Here is a 21,177-nt window from a genome sequence, read left to right on the forward strand (position 1 = left end):
TTAACCAGTCAACATCTGTCTCCAAGGATCTGCGATTCACAGCTTACGCAGATGTACTTGCATTTTTTAATACCAGCCTCTCCTTCTTTTGCTTCTTGTCGGTACATGTTCTTTGATTCGGTTTGTATCCAAATTTCTCTGTGCCTCTCACATCAGATCCATCTTCGAGCTAGATATTCCCTCATCACTCTTCATGTATGTTACCTATGACTGTAAGAAAATGACATTTAGCTTACACTCTGATCCTAGGCACATTATACAGTCTTGTGTGGCACCCCTCTCCCTCTTTTGTTGCCCCAATCCCTTTTTTTTAAGATCATTGAAAGTAGATACTAACTTTCAGAGGACGCTAATCTCTACTTCATGAAGGCTCGGCCGCCAGTTCTGAAGTTGGTCTTTCTTTCATGACACTGATTCAGTGTAAAATCTACGTCTCAGCCCCTTACCTACACAGGTTTGATTTAAAACCAATGAGTGCACACTGATTATGCAAAGAGATGCATATTGTTTACTGAAGAGCTCCTGAGTTCCAGTCCAGGGATCATTGTAATGAGTTAATTGTAGAAATGACTAAGTAGGACAAGTGTGTATGTAAAGGTCTTGTAATATGTTGCAGCTAAATGGATGGAAAAGCAATTTTTTTTTATTGTATATTTATTTATTTATCTGTATGAATGAAATAAAGCTTACTGCAATGAATAGTATACTTTGCAGGTTCATGAAATGACCTCTTCGCTGTTGTCTTTATAGCCTCTCCGGTGGGTAACGGATACATCAAGCCACCAGTTACACCTGTTTCCAGCACACAGAGAGAAAAGGGACCACCAGCCATGCTACCCATCAACATTGACCCAGACAGCAAACCAGGGGAATACATCTTAAAAAGCTTGTTTGCAAACTTCACTACACTGGCTGAACGCAAGATTCGAATCATCATGGCTGAACCGCTGGTGAGTAGACTTAAGAGAAAATTTGAAGTATGAATGATTCACATTTTGAAGAATGCACCAAATGATATCCTGATGCTGTTTATTAAGAAACCTAAGGCCTGATGTATTAAACACTTTTGCATTTGCAAACACGAGTCACAAAATCACATGGTTTGTAAATGCCAAAGTGCTTTGTGCAATCTTCTTCACCCATCATGTGGATCGGAGAAACATTTTCCGATTTGCAAAATGGAGTTTCCAATCCATTCAGAATAAAAATTAGGAGTGGGCGTAAAAGATGTGTCCCGTCCTAATTGAGCGTCGCAATGGCATGTATCAATCGTTTGCGGTTGCAATTGCAAACTATTGATCAGTTAGACCTCTCGATGGAGGTGTTAACTGATTCACCAATGGGAAAGGCATCCCTTGTGAATTGTCAGGTGACCACTGATTGCTACTCCTTATGTAGTCAAAAATTGAATATTAGTTGTATTTAAAGCAACATCAGCTCCCTAAAGGAACATGGGCTGCCTCGGGCGGTTTGGTGTTGTTTGCAGGCCACCATCACTGTGTTTGTAACCATCACATGGGGGGGAGCGACCTTCCTAAATATTTTTCATTGGGCCGGCCTTTCTTCTACCACCTGCATGTAGAGATTTTGTGAAACGGCCTATTCATTCATGAGTAGAATCACAAATTCAGAAACAAGACACAAAACGTCTGTGCACAACTTGCGACCACTTTTTGTGAATTATCTCTTAGTGCTTCGGGTCTCTGGTTATTAATATGAGCACTGCCAACCATTACTGTCAATTCTCTTCCTAGCCACATTCCTACACATATCCCACATGGCATCCATATTATCCTATTACTTGACAAACCACCATGAACACTAATGCCTTTGGCCCTAGCTGCCTACAGCGCCAGATACGACTGGAGTACTTGTGACTTAAGATGTTCTTTGTGTGTCAATGTGTCAATAAAATTGATTAATGGTGCTGTGCAAATAATTTTGAGCTATTCAAATAACATGTTGAATGGTTCTGTTAATACTGAATTTTGTGGTGTAACATCTCAATTTTTGACGTTTTGGTAGTAGGTGAAGTTTTCAGTGCTTAATTCAAAAGGTCATATTCTTTTGTCGGTTTTCATATGAATATAACTGTGATTATTATTTACCAAATTTATGAAGATGTTTTCATAGTTTAAACATGATTACATCAATCTAACATGCTTTTAGGTTTGAGTTTGTGACCGGTGCTTTCGACACTGACGTGCCTAATCGGTTTGTTGGTCATTGAACCCAGGGGCGATCTGCTGAATTGCTGGGTTTGGTATTGTCCCAGCAAGGCAGGTTTGCATAGTCATCCTTCAGACATGGGTTTGCCACCACACATTATTCTTCCAGAGGCGTTTGCTTTTTTATTGTTATGTTGCTCATAGAAACAAGGTTCTGTCTTGGCAAGTCACTGCTGTTGCTTGACCTTACTAAAAGTCATGTATTTTTAGGTTCTTCATAACTCTTGTATTCAATCCATTATATACATTTTATGCCATCTATTTGCTGCTGTAATTGTAAGCAAACACAAGCTAATAAAAATGTTGATAGGTAGGCGCAGTGAAATAACCTAGACTGTTCATCTACTTTGTTGTAAATGGCCAAAGCATGTATTCCTTTAAAATAAGCAAAACAAGCTAAAATACACAACATTTCCCATTCAGTCATAGCAAAAACATTTTTCTGCATCCAGTGACACTGCTGCTTTAGGCACCTCTTCTTATACTCCCCTGAGCGCATGAGGCAGCAGCCTTCTTATTACAAACCCACATGATCTGTCTGCTGCACCAAGTGCTCAATCTGTGGTACCAATCTATTTGCAAGCACGTGAGCAAGAGTCTTTATAATTGCCTTAACCAATAAGATGGAGCTGCAATTTGTACATGATCAGGGGATAACTAAAGGGATTACCCTGCTTAATGTATCCATCAACTTCCTGCCTTCGTCTGCTTACTTGAACATGCTGGCAAGCACCCCATCAGGCCCGTGAGATTTGCCCCTAGCACTGCTTTCAAGAGCTAACAGGACCATAACCAAGGTGAATGCAAGGGGTCTGCAACTAGTTAGGTTGATGCACTTAAAACCACGGATGCCGATTGACCATCCTCCGAATAAATGCTAGTGGGTGGATCAAAGATCTTTACAAAATGATCAACCCAGGTATGGAGACGAACATGCAATGTTAATTCAGGGGCAGAATCATTTTTAAGAAAAGGGGTATTGACTGTGCTCCAAAACAAGATAACCTCATTGGTCTCTGCTGCCTGAGCCAAATTCAACCAATCCTTTTCCCTATGCACCTTTGTCATAGAGTCTAATGCCACATTATATTGTTTGCTTAGTTGCTTAATAGCCGAATAGTCCCTTGGCGAACTATGCAAAGCAATCCGCAGCATCTTAGACACCTGTGTGCATGTGTGGTCATGCCAACCCTGCCAGTGTGAGGCCCTCGGTCTAAGGGGGCGTGTCAATAAGCTTTTAAATGCCCTAGCAATTGTTTCAAAAGCGTGATTTAATCCCACATGGTCCTACTAGGTGCCCAAACAATATTTGAACTCAGATGCGTTCATGGATAACGGTCTCCGCTTTACAGACATATGATTAACCCTGACCATCTAATGCGGACACCGTTTGGCCTAACAGGCACAGTGTTTGCTACACAAATTGTAACTGTAGGGCTTTCAACATAGGAAGACTCAGATAAAACAATAGGATTTATGATAACTCACTGTGGCTTGTATTACCCCGAAATTAGAAACAAGGTGACTAACAGAAGAAGTTATTAAAATGTGATCAATTGTAGTGCTTACACCTCTACCAATAGAAGAATGGTTCTGCTCACTATTTGAAATATTGCAATATTGTTTGAAATCATGTTTAAACACTGGGGAATTTAGAGTCTTTACATATGCGTTGTGTGGAAAATGTGAGACACCCATACAGCGGAGTTACTAATGCCACACGTCTCGCCGGAAGTGAATATATTTTTGTATATTAAAATTGCCAGCCCATAGGATGGGGCTAGTAGAATGGGTGAACACAAAAAGTGTCTAGCGTCACATCTAGGGTAAGTATGACATCACTGCGGGTGGAGTTAAACACATTATTGTAAATATTAATTATCACTAGTCAGACCCCTTCCTTCAATACAACACCACAAACTGGGGATATGGGGAAACAATAGCAAACCTTCTGATGATAACAGGTAACAGTTTGGAAATTAGGATCTGCAAACCACCTTTGGTGCAGCCTGAGAATTGCAGAATTGCAGTAGTAAATAAAGAAAAACCTTCAAGATGCATGGGTTCTACACCACAGGTTTCCTGGAGGCAAATTATGTGTGAGGTGGAAGTGATATTAAGCCAACCAGGGGCTGTTTATTTATTTTGAAGCCTGGAAATATTCCATGAAGTGAAATAACAAATCTCATTATAACCAATGTGAGCTAGTATTCGGACTAAAGCAGGGGGGCTAAAAGGCGATGACTGAATCTCCTTGGCTGGCAGAAAGGAGTTAGAAGGAACAGGAGCAATGGATTCGAATATAGGCTCACAATTAAGGTGTTAGACTTGGCATCTTTGGTGTGGTTTCCCCTGACTTTTTGCCTCTACCTCCTGTATTTTGAATGCTGTGCTGGATTTAGTTTTTGCTGGCCTAGATGCTTTGGGCACTTTGCCACTGCTGATCAGTGTCAAAGTGAAAGTGCTCCCTGTGTAAATTGTTATTACAATTGGTTCTCCTCAATTGGCATATTTGATTTACTGGTAAGGCCCTAGTAAAGTGCACTGAGTGTGCCAGGGCTTGTAAAACAAATGCTACCAGTGGGCCTGCAGCACTGATTGTGCCACCCACACGAGTAGCTCTGAAAGGGTATCTCAGACCTGCCACTGCAGTGCCTGTGTGCAGTTTTAAACTACCATGTCAACCTGGCAAGTGCACCCACTTGCCAGGCACTAAACTTCCCTTTTCTTACATGCAAGACACCCCTATGGTAGGCCTATGGTAACCCCATGGGCAGGGTGCTGTATATGTGAAAGGTAGGACATACACTGGTGTGTGTGACATATCCTAAGTGAAAAACTGCCACCTTTGTTTACACTACTGAAAGGCAAAGTATCTCCCATTCTATCTTATGGGGGCAGATAGCCCCATAGGTTAGAATGGGAGCTACTTTGTAACATCTTACAAGTATAAATTCCCATTGGGACAAGATAAAGAAATAATGTTTAGGCTCTCTGAACTCAGAATTAAATAACACATCTTTCAGTAAATATGTTTTTTGAATTATGTATTTAAAAATGCCACTGTTGGAAATTGGGCATTTTCTTGTTTAACAATTCTGTGTGTCTGCTTGTTGGATTGACTGTCTGGTTTTGGAGTGACAGGGGCTGGGAATGTGCATTGACTGTAGACAGCCACTGGGGGGTTTAAGGTGTTCCTGGCCCACCCTGGATGACTCAGAGCTGAGCTGAATCGACCTTGGCTACATTTAGAGTAATGGGAGGGGTTTTCCTTGTACCTAAATAGGGCCTGTCTCCCTTCTCCCTTGCACAATGCTGTCTCCACCCCCCTGTGGTCTAACTGCACCAGTGAAAACATTACTGGTTTGTACTGGGCTCGGAAACCCTTGCACAAAGAGAACAAAGACAAAATGGGGTATAAGTAGTAGACTTTAAACCCCAGAATTTCAGATCACTTCTGGACTCAAGAGGAACCTTTGCCTAGGAGAAGAGCTGAAGAGCTGTAATGAGGATTACTGCCCCTTTGCTGTGTGGGGTTGGCCTGCAGTTGCTGTTTCTGCCAAGGAAAGGACAAAGACTGGAACTTTGCTGTGAACCTGCTTGAAGAAGAATCCCCAAGGGCCTGAGTGTGCTGGCCTCCTGTTCTGAAGTCTCAAGGACACAAAGACTACACCCCAGCTCCCCTCAACTCTATTGCTGAGGCTATTTGTTTTCTACAAGCTTTATTTTTGCAGTATCTTTATAAAGTCATATTTCATTACCTGTATGTTGGATTTTTCTTGTTTTGGTCTTGTTGAGCTTAGATAAAAATACTTAATTTTTCTGAACTAGTGTGGTGTCCATTTGTGGTTTTATCACTGTATAACTGTGTATTTTGAGTACATATTCTTTACACATTGCCTTTGGAATACGCCTGTCTGCTTGTGACAAGCTACCCAGGTGGTGAGCAAGGGTTATCTAAAGTGTGTATCCCCCTTGCCCTGACTAGAAGCAAGGGCCCCTATTTGGTTAAAGTTACCTACCTTTGCCAACTAGAGACCCCCATTTCTAACATAAGGCAAAGATGAGAAGTATGATCATTAGGGCCATTCAAACAAGCTGGTTTGAGAATACCCTACAGATCAGGGCATCAATCAACCACTTCCAGATCATTCAAGGCCTCAAACCTATTTGAAAGTGAAGAAAAAGAGGGCAATTAGCAAAATTAATCTAATCAAAAGATGGACGAACAGACCCATAGGGCGCTTGAATCAGGTGGCGATAGAAAAAAGCCAGGGGGGAGGAGCATGCTATTGCCAGAATTAGAAAATTGTGGCGAAGGCTTATGCAAGATCCCGCCAACAAACCGGGGACACTTGAAGTTAATAATAACAGAGTCCACTTCAAGGTTTTTTTAGATGGACCAATCCAACAAACCCTACGTGTCAACAAAATCTGGTCAGCTTTGGAGACCGGCAAAGTAGTCCATATTGTGAGTATTCCGGTCCACAGGACCGCCATACTGGTGGTGGCGGTCCAACCACCGCCACACTGCGAGTCCGCCCACAGTATTTCAGAGTGTGGCGGACAGACCACCACAAGACCCCACTGGGCCGGCGGTCTTCAATCGGCACAAATATGCTGGCGATTACACTGCTGGCACCGTCAAGCATATTACAGGTTGCATTTTCACTGCCCTTTTCATGGCAGTGAGCCCACCATGAAAAGGGTGGCAGAAAGGCAGCCGATTTGGGCCTGGGGATGTATGCGGGGGCAGATGTTGTGCCCCCCTGTAATTACACCCCGTTCCTGCACGGTGTGGCATGCATGCCACACTGTGCAGAAACATGCTGCAGATGCTGTTACGCGGCGGGCTGCATGTTAAGCTCTCCTATAAGCCTAATAGCCCACAGTCGTGAGACCACTGCAGCACTGTCTGCTTGCCATGGATTACAGTTGTAATCTGGCAGGTGGGCACGCCATGGCTTTGGCTCTCCTCCTGCGGATGGAGAGATAGCGGTGCCACAGGAGGACTGCCAAAGTTGGAATAAGGCCCTTAGTCTGTAACCAGTCAAGGACTTTATTCCTTAACTGACTGGTCACTCAGTAGTGCCCTGAAGCAGAGAAGAAACAATAATCATTATCGCAACATAAGGGCAGCACGCAGGAGGTAAATTGATAGTAACCTTGTTGGAACACTCACTCCTCTTTGTTTTGTACCCTCATATTCCCCATATCCGTGGATAAACTCCCCAAGGGGGTTTATGGAGCCAGGGAGCCATTGATTAACCTAGCTGGGTTATTAACGTTGGCTTTTTGGGACTGAGAGTTGCAAGCCCACCACAGGACCGGAGGACCTTCCTAAATTTGGATGGTATTCCGGAATAGAAGGTCCTCCCACACTGCAAGACCCAGAAACAACTTGGGATTGACTGTGTTATGGAAGATAAAAATGCAGAACAGCGGGAGGCCCACTTGTCTGACCTATCATAGGTGGCAACTGAGAGGGAGGCTATAATCATTTGAGAAAATTCAGGGCGCAAATGCAAGCCCCGGGTGCCTGCATGTCTATAGGTTGCGTTGCTGGATTAATGGAAGAGGCGGGTTGTCTTGCCTGGATACTACCTAAAGTTCTTTAATAGCCCTTAACCTGGTACAGATGGAAGAAAGCAAGCATTCGACCACCCCCCTAACACTGTCTAGTAATTTCCTCTGGAACAGGTCCAAGTCCGAGGCACAGTAAAACCTGCTGAGCTGGAATCAAGATCCTTGGTTTGAGAGTCTAAGGAGGGGTGTATTTTCCTAACCCCCTGGTATCTTTTCCATTTGGTTGAAGGGTCATCATTGTGGAGTGAAGTTAAGGCTATACAATGATGTTCTGTCCAGGGTCAGTGGGAAGGGCTGCGTGGAGAGTCGATGACACACAGACTTGCCACAGGATAGGCATTTGGACAGCACCACGTAAAGCCTTGAAGCCTGTCTCTGTAGGGAAAGTTGAACCAGTCCTGCTGCCTTGATAATAGGTAGACGATGCTCTGCATGTTATATTTCTCTACTTAAAGTGCAGACTGCGCGTTCAGTATACCTGTCCAGGGAAGAAGAGCTACGACCTGGCTTGACAGGTACAGGAGCTTTGCGCTTCACTATTGCAGAAAGTAAAATGGTAAAAGAAACAATGAAACACTACCTCAGGGTCTTGTGAACGACTGGGGGGCAGGGGGATGCCCCAACTCAGCCTCCTCCAAGCTCCACCGGGCGTTGACAGGCCTGCCCCAGCGTGTTTCATGCAGCGGGAAAAGAGAAAGGGCTTTATAGTGCAGGGAGAGGTTGTGTAGCTCCCCCCCTCCACTCAGAAAATGATGGCACTCACAGGCCCATGGGATCCTGGGACCTGGAGTCCCCAACAGCCACAGCAATGTCTTGTGCAGTGAGTAAAGCGAAAGCACAATATAGCACAAGGAGAGGTCCTACTCCTCACCCACCACTCAGCAAACCTTGACGCTCACAGACACATTGGATCCTGGGACCTAGATCCACCCCCCCCCCCCCAACAGCCACAGCAACGTCCTGCGCAGAAGCTAAAGCAGAAGCGCTATATAACGCAGGGAGAGGTCGTTCTCCCCCCTCCAACCCCCACTCATCAAACGGTGACTTATGGATGCATGGGATCCTGGATGTAGAGTCCTCAACAGTCCATTAAAGTCTGGGACTATTAATTTGTCCCCTACCCAAACTACACGCAGAATGGGGCCCACCTGACTCCACTCTTCAGAGCAGAACCTGTCCCCCTGCCCTACTGAGAAGCGAAATTCAAACATAAGGGAGAAATGTATCCTTCACCAGCCACACCTGGTCTTGGGCCCTCCGCTTTCAGAGTAAGATCCGTTCCTTACACAGCTCTCCAACTAAAACGAATGGGTAGGGAAATCTTCATTAATTAGAAGGGTCATGCAGCATTCTGTAAGCTATTTTCAAAATGATTGCATTGCAATCCATTATATGAGAAAGTGTATCTGTATGCCACTGTCATTAAGAAAACAGGCGCATCACTACGCCAAATAAATATTTTATAAGGTGTTTAGGCTTTCTCGCTTACTCAAGCCTTTTAGGGTCCTTAGAGAGTTAACATTGAAGCAAACCACCAATGGCTGACACTTGCTTAGTCCTTACAGTTACCATGGAAGCAAACCTCCAGTGGTTGATAATTGTTCAGTCCTTGCACAGTTACTATAGAAAAACCACCGATGAATGACATTTGCTCCATCCGTACACAGTTACCATAGACTCAACCCGCCAATTGTTGGCGCTTGCACGATCCTTACAGTTACCCTAAAAGAAAACCACCAGTGGATAATAATTGCTCGTCTTTATGGTCCGTTCTGCTTCCTACATCACTGAATATTAACTGTTACACAATTAGAATATTAAACCAACATATTTTTACATCTCTATAAACTTCAACTTAATGCTCACAAATGCACCTTATGCTGCATAGTTGGTGATGTAATAATGTGTCCTTTTGTAGCACTTCCATTCAGTATCTGAAAATAATCCCTAGAACAGTGGTTCTTAACCCCTTCAGTGCCCATGACGAGCTGGACTCGTCATGGGCCGCGGTGGCGCTGTGCCCATGACGAGTCCAGCTCGTCATAGACCCCGCCCGCTAATTCAACGGCCGGCACAGGGCGGGGAAAGGGGCGGGCACAGAAGGGGTTAATCTTTTCTCTTCTGTTGACCCCCTGCTAAAACATTACTTGAATAAGAGGATCCCCAGTGAATAAGTAATGGAATCCAGAGACCCCCTACTGAGTAATTCCTGGAAGCTGGGGCACCACAAAACTCATAAATTATGACATATTTTATTTAATTCAAAACATGTAAAAAAAAAAATCACAATTTTAATGGGAAGGTAGGAGCTTTTCTAAATTCAATCAAGGCAACCCATCACCCTTACTATATTCTGTTTAATGCACTTGAACTGACCCACAAATCAATCTGAGGATGCCAACTTAATTTTTAGTCTGCAATTTCAAGTTCCTCCAAATTTTCTGAACGTTTAAAATGTTCACTGTTAGACTTTGCTTCTTTATTTATATACACTTTATTAATCTGTTAATATTATTTGATTTTCTAAGCAGTTGCTGAACCCCCTGGGTAGGCTATGCGGACCCCTGGGGGTCCCCAGTCCACAGGTTACGAGCAAGCTGCTGCCCTTGAAGATTCCTGTATAATGCTCAGATTATGTATCCGCTTTGGATGGTTTACATGGAGAAATGTCATATTTCTTGGGTTTTTACATTCTTAGGGACCTGTCTAAATGTGCTCTGCTGATATTTGTGGTGGTTTTGTTCACAAACAATAATTAACATGGGCTCAGCTTACTGCAAAGATAATTTACAAAGAGACAGAGCTGTTATTGATGTGTGACATGTCTGCCTGCCAGACATTTAGCTCTTGTAAAAAGGCTAAGTGGTGGTTTCATCTCAATGCTGAGGCGCGGTTTCCTTTGTTGCGTCCTCGATATCCTTGTGTGTCTGTCAGAACAAGAGCTGCATTACAGTAGCTAAAGTGCAGGTATTTTTGTATTGCTGGTGCTCTGATGACGTATCCAGTTGTTGTCTAGATCTTGCTTGTTATGTGAACAGGCTACAACCTCAGCTGCTGGGTATTTCTGGGGAAGTGGGAGACTCTGGTTGTTTTTTTCAAGTTGCTTTCCAATACCCATTTGCTTATCTGTTTATTGCAAAGCTTGTCACCCTGAGAAGCAAAACAGTTGATCTAGCACCAAAGTGCCAGTCTAAGAAGTAATGTTCTTTACTGCAAGCTCTGATTACTTTTTACGTTTTATTCATGTTTTCAGTAGTCTATTTCAAGGACAGTGCCCAACCTCTCCTACCCTTTCCCCATCGCTTTCCGTGGGACAAGTGGTCGGTGCCCTGGAGGGCACGTTTTGGACCTTCCCCCTGTTGCTGACAGCACAGCGGCTGCCCACGCAATATTTGACCGTATATGAGAGTGATGATGCGGTACAGATCACTGTTGCTGGTGATGGCGCCCTGACTATGGCCGCCCTCTGAGTGAGAGGAAAGGGCACTGTGAGGAGCACTGGTGAATACAGTGTTCCCAAGGTCCGCTCTGGTACATCAGTAATCCTGTGGCGATGCGGTGGACCAGAAGTGAGTTTTTACTCTGAGGTGCCTAGGAGAGTTGGAGAACGTGAAGAACTCCTGTAGATTGCAGAGTGGGATTCCCACGCCATTGGTGTCCTGCCCCTTATCAGGATGATTTTCCTGAGGACACTGCCCCACAGGTTGGATAGAGAAGAAAAAAACAGACGTGCCTCACCTGTGAGATTCTAAAGAGAGGGCATTCTATTACTGTGGTGTAAAACAGGTGGAGATGGTGGCGAAGAAAAACAAGGGCATGGAGAACTGTATGACATTGCTGCTGCCACTATCCAGAGGCACTGAAAGAGGTTAACCTCCAGAATCCTTGGATGAAACTGTTCTGACATTGGGTGAACAGACCCTAATACACTTAATTAATAACTTGTGTGCTGACTGCCACAAGAGGACAGATACCTTTGAGGGGCAGTATGTTGAATGGAGCTAAAATTAGAGGGTTTGAAGAGCAGTGTGGTCAGTTGAGAAACAAAAGGAGAATGTAAGAGGTGAGCTCCAAAAAGGGAAGTGATATCTAAGATCGAAGATGGGATGCTGGCCTAGAGACATTCATGGATAATGTTGTGGATTTCCTAGTGAAGCAAGAAAACAAACTTAAAATACGGGACAATCTGAGCAGGGGTAGCCAAGTACATGTGCTGGATGTCCCGGGTGGAATCCCACAGAGTAATGTTACAGGAATGATGGAAGAAGTTATTCTTCAGAGGCCTTGGGAGGCAGACAAGTTGATCAGCTGAAAGTGGTGGGAAAGGCCTACCGACCTATCCAATTGTGGAGAAGACCCAAGATGATATAGGTGACACGGTGACAGTTCGCTTGATGGATCGCAGAGAGTGAATTCTCTCTGCTGCTGTCCTGATGAGAACGGCGATGATGGTGGAGTGTCGCTTCTTGTTAGTTTCGATATGTACATCCCAGCACTTTGCTCAAGAAGAGAGAGAGCTGCTGGAAATTAGGAAGACCTTGTAGCCAAAGGATGCCAGGCAGCAGTGAGCTTTCCAGCAGGACTGAGGGTGACGTACAGAGGAGAAAATGCAAGTTCAGGTTAATTAGCCAAAGGCATTCCTTAAAGACCCTGACAGTGATATTCACACTTACTTTCGACAGGACATGCTTTGTGGCACATTTTCACATGTCACACCTTTACATGTCTAGAGGGTGGGGCATTGTATACTCCTTAGTGATGCTACCTCCCTGGGGGTGGGACTGTGGGAACACATATGCAGTGTATTTGTTTTCTTTTCTCCATAATATCTCTTCCTTGCTCTGTTCCCACTGAGCTCAATAAGAGGAGCTGTCATTGCTTGTAGTTACATCTTTTGGGCAATTGTTTAATGGAAACTTGTTGGATTTATTAGACTTGTCTATCTCTTGGCCTATGTGTGATGAAGGGTGAATGTGACTTTCTTTTCTTTTTTCGGACTTACATTTGGGGTCGACATGTTAATCTTATGAATAGTTTGGGATGTTTGGTATTAACCCACAAATTTTGTTCTATTTCATGGCGAATGTTTCAAATTAGCCTGCAAAAAATGGATTAGGACGGGGCAGAAATGAGTCGTACTGGCTGTGTGGACAATAGAGGCAAGAGAGAGTTCCTAAGTTGAACAATAAAAATGACTACAATTTTTCACAGTTTAAGCATTGTTTGTAATGATATCCAACTGCTGTAAATTGAATGACCTTGTACCACATGGATTATAGAGAGAAGTATTTCTCCCTTTTGTTAAAAAAAAAAAAAAAAAAAAAGGAGGAAGCCTATGTGAGCATATGCACATGTGTCGTGGCCTTCAGCACATGTGTTGTGGTCTTCTGCACACGTGTCGGTGGCCTTCCGAAAATGTTTTTTCTAAAACTTTTATTACAAAAACTGTTTCAAAATGGCTGCATGTTTGGGAATATGTGTACATAGAAGGATGGCATTTTTTAATGGATTTTATAATAAAGCTTTTAAACCATTTAAAAACGTACTAAACATTGGCAAATCCAAAATTCTGCAACCAAGCCAGCACCTGTTTGCTTTGCCAATGCTTGTTTTTGTGTGTGAAGTCTTTAGATTACATGAGGTTATCGAAAAGGCTAACACTATGTCTAGACCAGACCTAAAAAGAATTACACGGGCGACAGTATCAACTCATTGGGATCAAAGTCATGTTTTCAGTTTTCAGCAGAATATAAAATAATTGGTTGTCCTCCTCAAGGGTTAAGCATGCAATTCCACAAGGAGTCAGCTTGAAGGGCAAAGTCCAGACCTTCGATGAAACACCTGCGACATTAGGAAATGCGATGAGCAAGTCTGATAGCTTTAAATTCAGAGCCAATTCCATATATGACCTTGAGAATAACACAAATGACCTTAAATCTTTACTAAGTGGTTCAGGGGGGAAACAATGTAAGTAATGATGTACAGAAGACACTTGCAAATGTCAGTGTGCTCTCTTAGCCATGCGAGCTGCTAAATTCTGGAGGTGCTGCATTTGACCAATTTATGCAAACCCAAATGCAGGCCATTTCAGTATTTGGTCTTTAATGAGAATTCAAAGTCAGAAGTTCTCTTACTGGTTAAGTGGATACATCTTCCCATTATATATACCCAGTTGTGCAATTATGCAATTTGATGGCTTGGAACTTAAAGTGTCAATTAAAAAGTGTCTTTTTGTGTAAATTTGGACATGCATTTCTCTGGGGCAGCCCATCTATGGACTCTTTTTGGAATCCCGGCTAGGACATAACATAAAATAAGATATGTATTTGTAAAGCATACGTTCACCCAACCGTGTACCTTGGAACAGAATAACAGATGCTTCCCAGCTTCTTGGTACTAATTTTATCGAATTTGGGATGCTGAAAGGCTTAGTGGACCACTTCGAACCAGTGACCATGAGGTGAAACACAGATTATTGCATCAGATGCATGAGTCTACATGAATACTACATGTATACATGCTTGTCTAGATTTTTTTTCTTTAGTCCTAGAGGATTGAAGCTCAGATATAAAATACTCTGAAAGCACATTGGGATTAAGTAACATTCCATTGCAAACCAATGCCTTCTCTGTGGCCTCAGAAGGCCGTGTTTAACTTGGGGGTAAGTTTTAAAACCACTCAGTGTACAAGATGCCTAACCAATTCCCAGTGGGTGCTCCGTAGGCTGTATAGCATAAGCTGTGACTTGTGTAAGCCCAGGATTGCATATTCTGATCTTAAAAAGATCGTCCCTGTCTAATGTTAGCAAAGTGATGAGATAAATGTTGGAAATGAACAAAATGTAAGTTATTGCAAATTGAATTACTGCAAGTGACTTTTATGAATGAAGGAGAAGGTCCAAAAGAAGCAGAAAAATATAAGTACAAGTGTTTCGGATTTTTCTTCTTTGTCAACCTGGAAATAGAAAAAAATTCTGAATCCCAAATTTGTGAATCCAGGTTGACAAAAGGACATGTTGACGAATGCTCAAGATGGAAAATGATCAGTTAGTCACACTTACAAATAGTGGAGTAATAACCTTTGGATCCAGTATCAATGTTGTCGTTATTCTTTCTGAACAAAAAGCCACAGCCCTTCTCAAACAAAAAAAAGCCTAAATCAGAAAATAAACCATTTTCATCAAAGTAAATATATTGAGGAGCCCTAAATAACAAGCTACTTGCCATGTAATATCAGCGGCCTAACAAAAGGACTAATTGATGCCCTGATCACTAAAACCTCATCAGAAAAAAAAAAGACAGATCAGACGTGGCACGCTGCTCTATTCTGCCCGTCTCACAGTTTACGCTAATCCTTCTTATTGATTTTATATTTATCCTGCGCCGCCCTCACCTGTCCTTCGATGCGCTCTCCCCGTTCCGCCGCGGCTTGTGCCGTTTGAGAGGAGGGACCTGCACCAACAATCAGTCAGTCAATAACTTTATTTCGGCCATTACGGCCATAAAAGTATCACATTCATACAATACAATACAGACATAATGAGCAATCATTTTAAAAAAGACTATCCTTGATGACTAGGCTTTTTCATTTTGAAGACATAACTTTCCTGAAGCGCCAAGGTATAAAAATCCTCAAAGGTGCATGTGAGAGAAATATAATAAGATGATAGCCATATTACAAAATGGTAGAGACTACCATGCCCCCGATAATAGAGACCGCAAAAGTGCCAGTGCCTAGAGTGCAAATAGGACAGAAAACTTATTACAAAAATTCAGAAGAAGTTCAATCTGACTAACTAATTCATTAAAATGGATTAAATGAGCATAAAAAATAATTAAAATCCAAACCGGGAGGTGTATCAGCAAAAGTCTGTCCCGTTAAAATTAACGGCATGGCCCGTCATGCACTACAATTCCATGTTTGGTACAATTCTTAATCATTGGAAATAAGATCAATTAAAAAGTAATAAAATACAAAAGTGTTGGGTAGGTTACATGTTTAGTGCATGCCTTCTGTTAATCCACATTTTGCCTAAAATTTTTGCAACTGCACAGACGATTGGTGTACTGGAGTCTGATTTTAAGATACGTAACGCCACGCTATGACAGCGGGTGCCTAACTGTTTGCAGATAGGGGCTATCCACCTAGATCTCATTTGGTGGTACCTAGGGCAGGCAAAGAATATATGACTAATGGTCTTGGCTGCACAGGAGCAGCCAGGGCAAATTACAGAAGCAGAAGGATGCTGGGACCAGGAGGCTACAAAGGTGTTAAGAGGGGGGGAATCGAATCTAAATTGCATGAATAGTTTCCTATCCTGAGCGTTAGTGATGACCTCCAGGTAAAGCTCAAAGGCATCTTCCAGTTTGAATTCCATAAAATTAAGAGTCAAACGGCCCCCAATTGGATGGGAGATGAGGAACTGCGCCACCCAATTCCAGTAATGTTTCTTAAGTTGGGCTTTGGTTGGGAGAGATTCTAGAGTAGTAGTGTCCCAAATAGCTTCCATCCCTAGAGTAGACAACAGAGATTTCACCCTGGTTATCCAGCTAATTTTCTTATGGCGATCTAACGCATGAACTTCGTCCAGAGCAGCAGCATATGGATATAGCTTGGGGGTTGTTTTTAGATGTAGCAAAAAGAGCTGGGGGCGCAGCTGAGCCTTTTGCATAATCATAAATCTACCCAGGTCGAGTCTCCGCGGTTGCAGAGGGGTATTCTGTGGAAGGGAGCAAAGTGATCTCAGAAATTTGTTTTCAGTCACTAATTGTGCATCCAAATTTTCATACCCCCAGAGTTCCACCCCATGTAAAGCTGCTCCCAAAGCTTTGATCGTAAATACAGATGGGGGCAGCTATTGGCTTGCTCACTGAGATCTTATGTTCCTTAACCAAAGCACCCGAGATGCGCCTTAGTTGGAGATTCTGTCGTTTAACATATCTCCAAGAAAGGTCGTCGGAGAGGGTGATACCTAAGTAATCGAAGGTATTCACTCTCTCTAGTGGTTGCCCCTCTAGAAAAAGCTTCCCCTTGAAGGGTTGATCATTAGGAGCCTTTTTTTGTCTTTGTAGTATTAATCTCAATCCCTCTCAGTACACAAAAGGACTCAAAGCATTTGGGAAGGGATTGTAGGTCACTAGGTTTCTTAGAAACTAACAGGGTGTCATCAGCAAAGAGTAAAGTTGTCACTTTAACCCCCTCCCCCCAGGGTTGGTGCATCAGCTGAGCTTTCATCAAGAAACTGGATGACACCATTGATAAAGAGAGAAAAGAGAGTGGGCGCCATTACGCACCCTTTGCGGACCCCTCTATCTACAGTAATCGGGTATGTCAATTGACCTTGGTTGCCCCAGCGTATCCTTGCAAAGTTGTTCTCATGCAGGCGGATGGTCAGTGATAGGATTTCAGATGGGATGCCCATTTCTTTCAACACACACCAGAGTTTGTGTCTAGGAATGAGGTCAAAAGTAGACAGCAGATCAGTGAAAGCTACATATAGGCTTCCCTTAGAGATTGTCACCGTCTTCCATGATAGTAGTAGGAAGCAGAATACCTGATCGACCAGTGCTCACTTTCTGTCTGAACCCAGCTTGGAAAGAAGTCAGAATGTTTTCTTCTATCCATGTTTGAAGTTTCAACAAGAGTGCTCGAGCAAAGACCTTTTGGGCACTGTCGATCAGGCTGACAGGTCTGTAGTTCGAGGGCAGCGAGCGATCATCCTTTTTAAACACTGGGATTACCTCAGCCCCTTTCCATGTTACTGAGAAATAGGTCACCTGCAATAGCGTCCAGCCCAGGGGCTTTTGAGCTAATGATTGCATTTATGCTAAAATAAATTTTCGCTAAGGTGAAAGATCCATCAGTCGTACAAATATCATTGATAGCTGTTGGCTCTGCGTTAGCATCAATAGGCTCTCCAGTATATAGAGATGAAAAGTGGCAATGCCAATCCTCTACAGCAATGTTGTTGTCGGGTGACTGGAACCAATTCTCTTCTCCCCTAGACACTAGAAGACAAAAATCTTCCCTGCACCGAAAGCACCCATTCCACAGTCAGCGCTCCAGACGCTGCTGCTTTCTTTCCCCGCCCATTTCCATCCGGCTAAAAGGAAGTGCCCCAAGCGGACGCACAGCCTCAACAGAAACAAAAAGACAGGTCAGACGTGGCACGATGCTCTATTCTGCCCATCTCACAGTTTACGCTAATCCTTTTAATTGGTTTAATATTTGTCCTGCGCCGCCCTCACCTGTCCTTCAAAGGGCTGTCCCCGTTCCGCTGCGGCTTGTGCCGTTTGAGCGGTGGGACCTGCACCAACAATATTCCCTGCACAGGAAGCACCTATTCCACAGTCAGCGCTCCAGACGCTGCTGCTTTCTTTCCCCGCCCTCTTCCATGTGGCTAAAAGGTAGTGGTCGAATCAAATGCGCAGCGGCGGGCCAGCGCAAAGCCAAAGGAGCCCAAAAGGCAAGCCTGTCCGCGCCTGGCCTTACCCGGTCGCTGGTCACTCTGCTTGTTTTCTTCCCTGTCTGCTGCTCTCTTCCTTCCTAGTAATCTTACAAAGTCATAGTCCACCCATGGCTATAATACAGTACACCAGCCATGAGCTTCGTACCCTTAATAGAGCACCCCCTCCCCCATGAAATTTACAAATCTTCCTTTGTTGGCAGAGATCACCATGGTTCAAACAAACCATCCCCCCTAGCGGCCAACCCTCCTCGAAATCAAGCCCTATTGACCCCCCAAATGACACTCCAACTGACCCTCTTAACTATCTAACCGAGATATATTGCAATGCTCGCTCACTCCCAAAACATGCCCTTGAAATTTGGATCTTGCTAGATGCTGAGAAACCAGACTTCTTCTTTGTCACTGAGACGTGGCTCCTTGAATCCTCTCTCCCTGACATCACTATAGCTCTTCCCCACGACTACCAGCTGACTAGATTGGACAGGAACAACGAGAGAGGAGGTGGCCTAGCAATAGTCTTTAGGGCCAACTCTAAACTCAGCATAATTGATACCCTCCTCTCGGATTGGGGAGAACTTTGCATCTTTAAAATGAACTGCCTTACTAAGGGGTCCTGGAGAGGTGCCCTACTCTAGCACACCTTTCAAGCCACCTGATTGAGATGATTGCTCCACACGTCCTGGCTGCTGATTATTTTCTCTTACTGGGAGATGTTAATCACCATGCTGAACTTTTATGCGATTCGCACTCAACACCCTTATCTCCAGCCTAAACACCTTGGGTCTCAACCAGCTGGTAGTTGGCCCCACCCACTCAGCTGGCCACACTCTAGACCTCTTATTTACCAACTCGTCTCACATCAAGGTCGAGTCTCCTATTCTAGTCCTCCGGTCTGACCACCATATACTAAAATTCCACATACATGAAACCCCGATTCTGAATAATCCTCGTAAAGAACCAACGCTAAGCAGGTCAAGGGACAAAGTTAACTTTTTCCCTCCATTTTACCCCTACACTTATCTGAATCTGACAATCCCAATGCGGCAGCTGAGTCCTTCGAGGCAGCAATTAGTCGGACTTTAGACAGAATTGCTCCCGAAAAAAAGTCACACACCCCCACAAATTATCACCCTGGTTCACCATTGACTTAAAAGCAGACAAGTTAGCTGCTAGGAAGGCTGAACGCAAGTGGAGGCACTCTAAAAGTGCCTTGGATAGACAGCTCTACAACTCCAGGCACTATCTTGACCACATTGCAACGGCCAAAAATAACTACTTAGGCGACAGAATACACCAAGCCTCTAACTCCCACAAAGAATAGTACAAAATACTAAAAGAATTTACCAACCCAACTTCTTGTCAGCCAACACAGACTACATCGCAAGAGTGGGTGGACACTCTATCATCTTTCTTTGTGGATAAAATCAACAACATCCACGGCCTCGTCCCCCACACAGTCAGCGAACCACTACATCAGAGATCCTCCAGCAATCACCCCCCCGTTTCCTACCCCTCTTAACAAATTCACTGAATTCACCTACGAGGACGTCTCAACCGTGCTCAGGAAGGTGAAATCTGGCTCCCCTACTGACCCGGTCTCCTCTCATATTCTGTCCAAAATCAGACCAGCCCTCCTTCCCAGCCAAACCAAACTCCTCAGTCTATCATTATTCAACTCCATTGTTCCAACCAGATGGAAAGAGGCAATGGTTAGACCCATATTAAAGAAACCAACTCTAGATCCTAAGTATCCTAACAACTATCGGCCAATCTCTCTTCTTCCTCTCTTCGGGAAGGTTTTAGAGTCATTGGTCAACAAACAACTCACCAATCACCTAGATCGCAATAATTTTCTGGATCCCTCTCAATCTGTGTTTCTGGCTTCTCATAGCACCGAAACTGCCTTATTGGAAATAGTAGACAATATTAGACTCTCCCTCGATGCCAGACAATCTGCCATCCTGGTCCTTCTCGACCTGTCGGCGGCCTTCGACACCATCTCCCACAGCACACTTTTGAATCTTCTGCGGGAGATGGGTGTTGGGGGCACCGCACTGAACTGGCTCAGGAGCTGCCTGGCCGATTGTACTTCTAAAGTTCAAACGGGCACATTCACCTCCAGCAGCCAACTCATAGACAAGGCTGTCCCCGAGGGCTCCATTTTGAGCCCTACACTCTTCAATCTGTACGTTTCACCTCTAGCTAACATAATTAAAACCAACGGCTTTGACACAGTGTCGTATGCTGATGATACTAAGCTGCTAATCACTCTCGGACCAGACCCGACCGATACCAAACGCCGATGCAGGCAGTGTATGTCTGACATACACTGCTGGATGTTAAACAATCATCTGCAACTCGACTCCAGTTAAACCAAAATCATTATTTTCAGCAATGCACAAACCTTGTGGTCAAGTGACTGGTGGCCTCTAAATCTAGGCATATGTCCCTCACCTAAGGCAGCAGTCCGCAACCTAGGAGTGCTGATTGACAATCAACTTTCCATGTCGGATCATGTCAATCATGTGGCTCGCATCCGTTATGGACTAATGCGCAGCCTCCATAAGATCTTTAAATGGGACCCACTGTCATCTCACATGCCACTGGTGCAAAGATTAATCATCAGCCTGCTGGATTATGGCAGTGCCCTTTTGGCTTCCATAAATGAAGAGCACCTAACAAAACTTCATGTCGTTCAAAACACGGTGGCCACATTAGTATTAAATCTATCACCCCGTTCCCCCTCGGCACCACGTTTGAAAACCCTTCATTGGCTCCCAATCAGAAAACGTGTCACATTCAAGATTAATTGTCCAGTGCACAAAACCCTCAGTGGACACGGCCCCCATTATCTTGCCAATAAACTGAAAAGGTATTGGCCCTGCAGAACCCTCC

General features: G+C 43.9%; 1 protein-coding gene across 6 annotated transcripts in view; it reads left to right on the forward strand.

Moving 5' to 3' along the window:
* FRY (FRY microtubule binding protein) overlaps positions 1 to 21,177 on the forward strand; it is a 657,235-nt gene that overhangs the window by 217,867 nt on the left and 418,191 nt on the right. For all 6 annotated transcript variants that reach the window (XM_085621668.1, XM_085621669.1, XM_085621670.1 and 3 more), the window contains exon 2: positions 751 to 950. In XM_085621668.1, coding sequence (XP_085477794.1) covers positions 751 to 950 — 200 coding nt within the window. The remainder of the gene's footprint in view (positions 1 to 750; positions 951 to 21,177) is intronic.

This window comes from Triturus cristatus, chromosome 8 (assembly GCF_964204655.1).
Source record: "Triturus cristatus chromosome 8, aTriCri1.1, whole genome shotgun sequence".
NCBI classification, from domain to species: domain Eukaryota; kingdom Metazoa; phylum Chordata; class Amphibia; order Caudata; family Salamandridae; genus Triturus; species Triturus cristatus.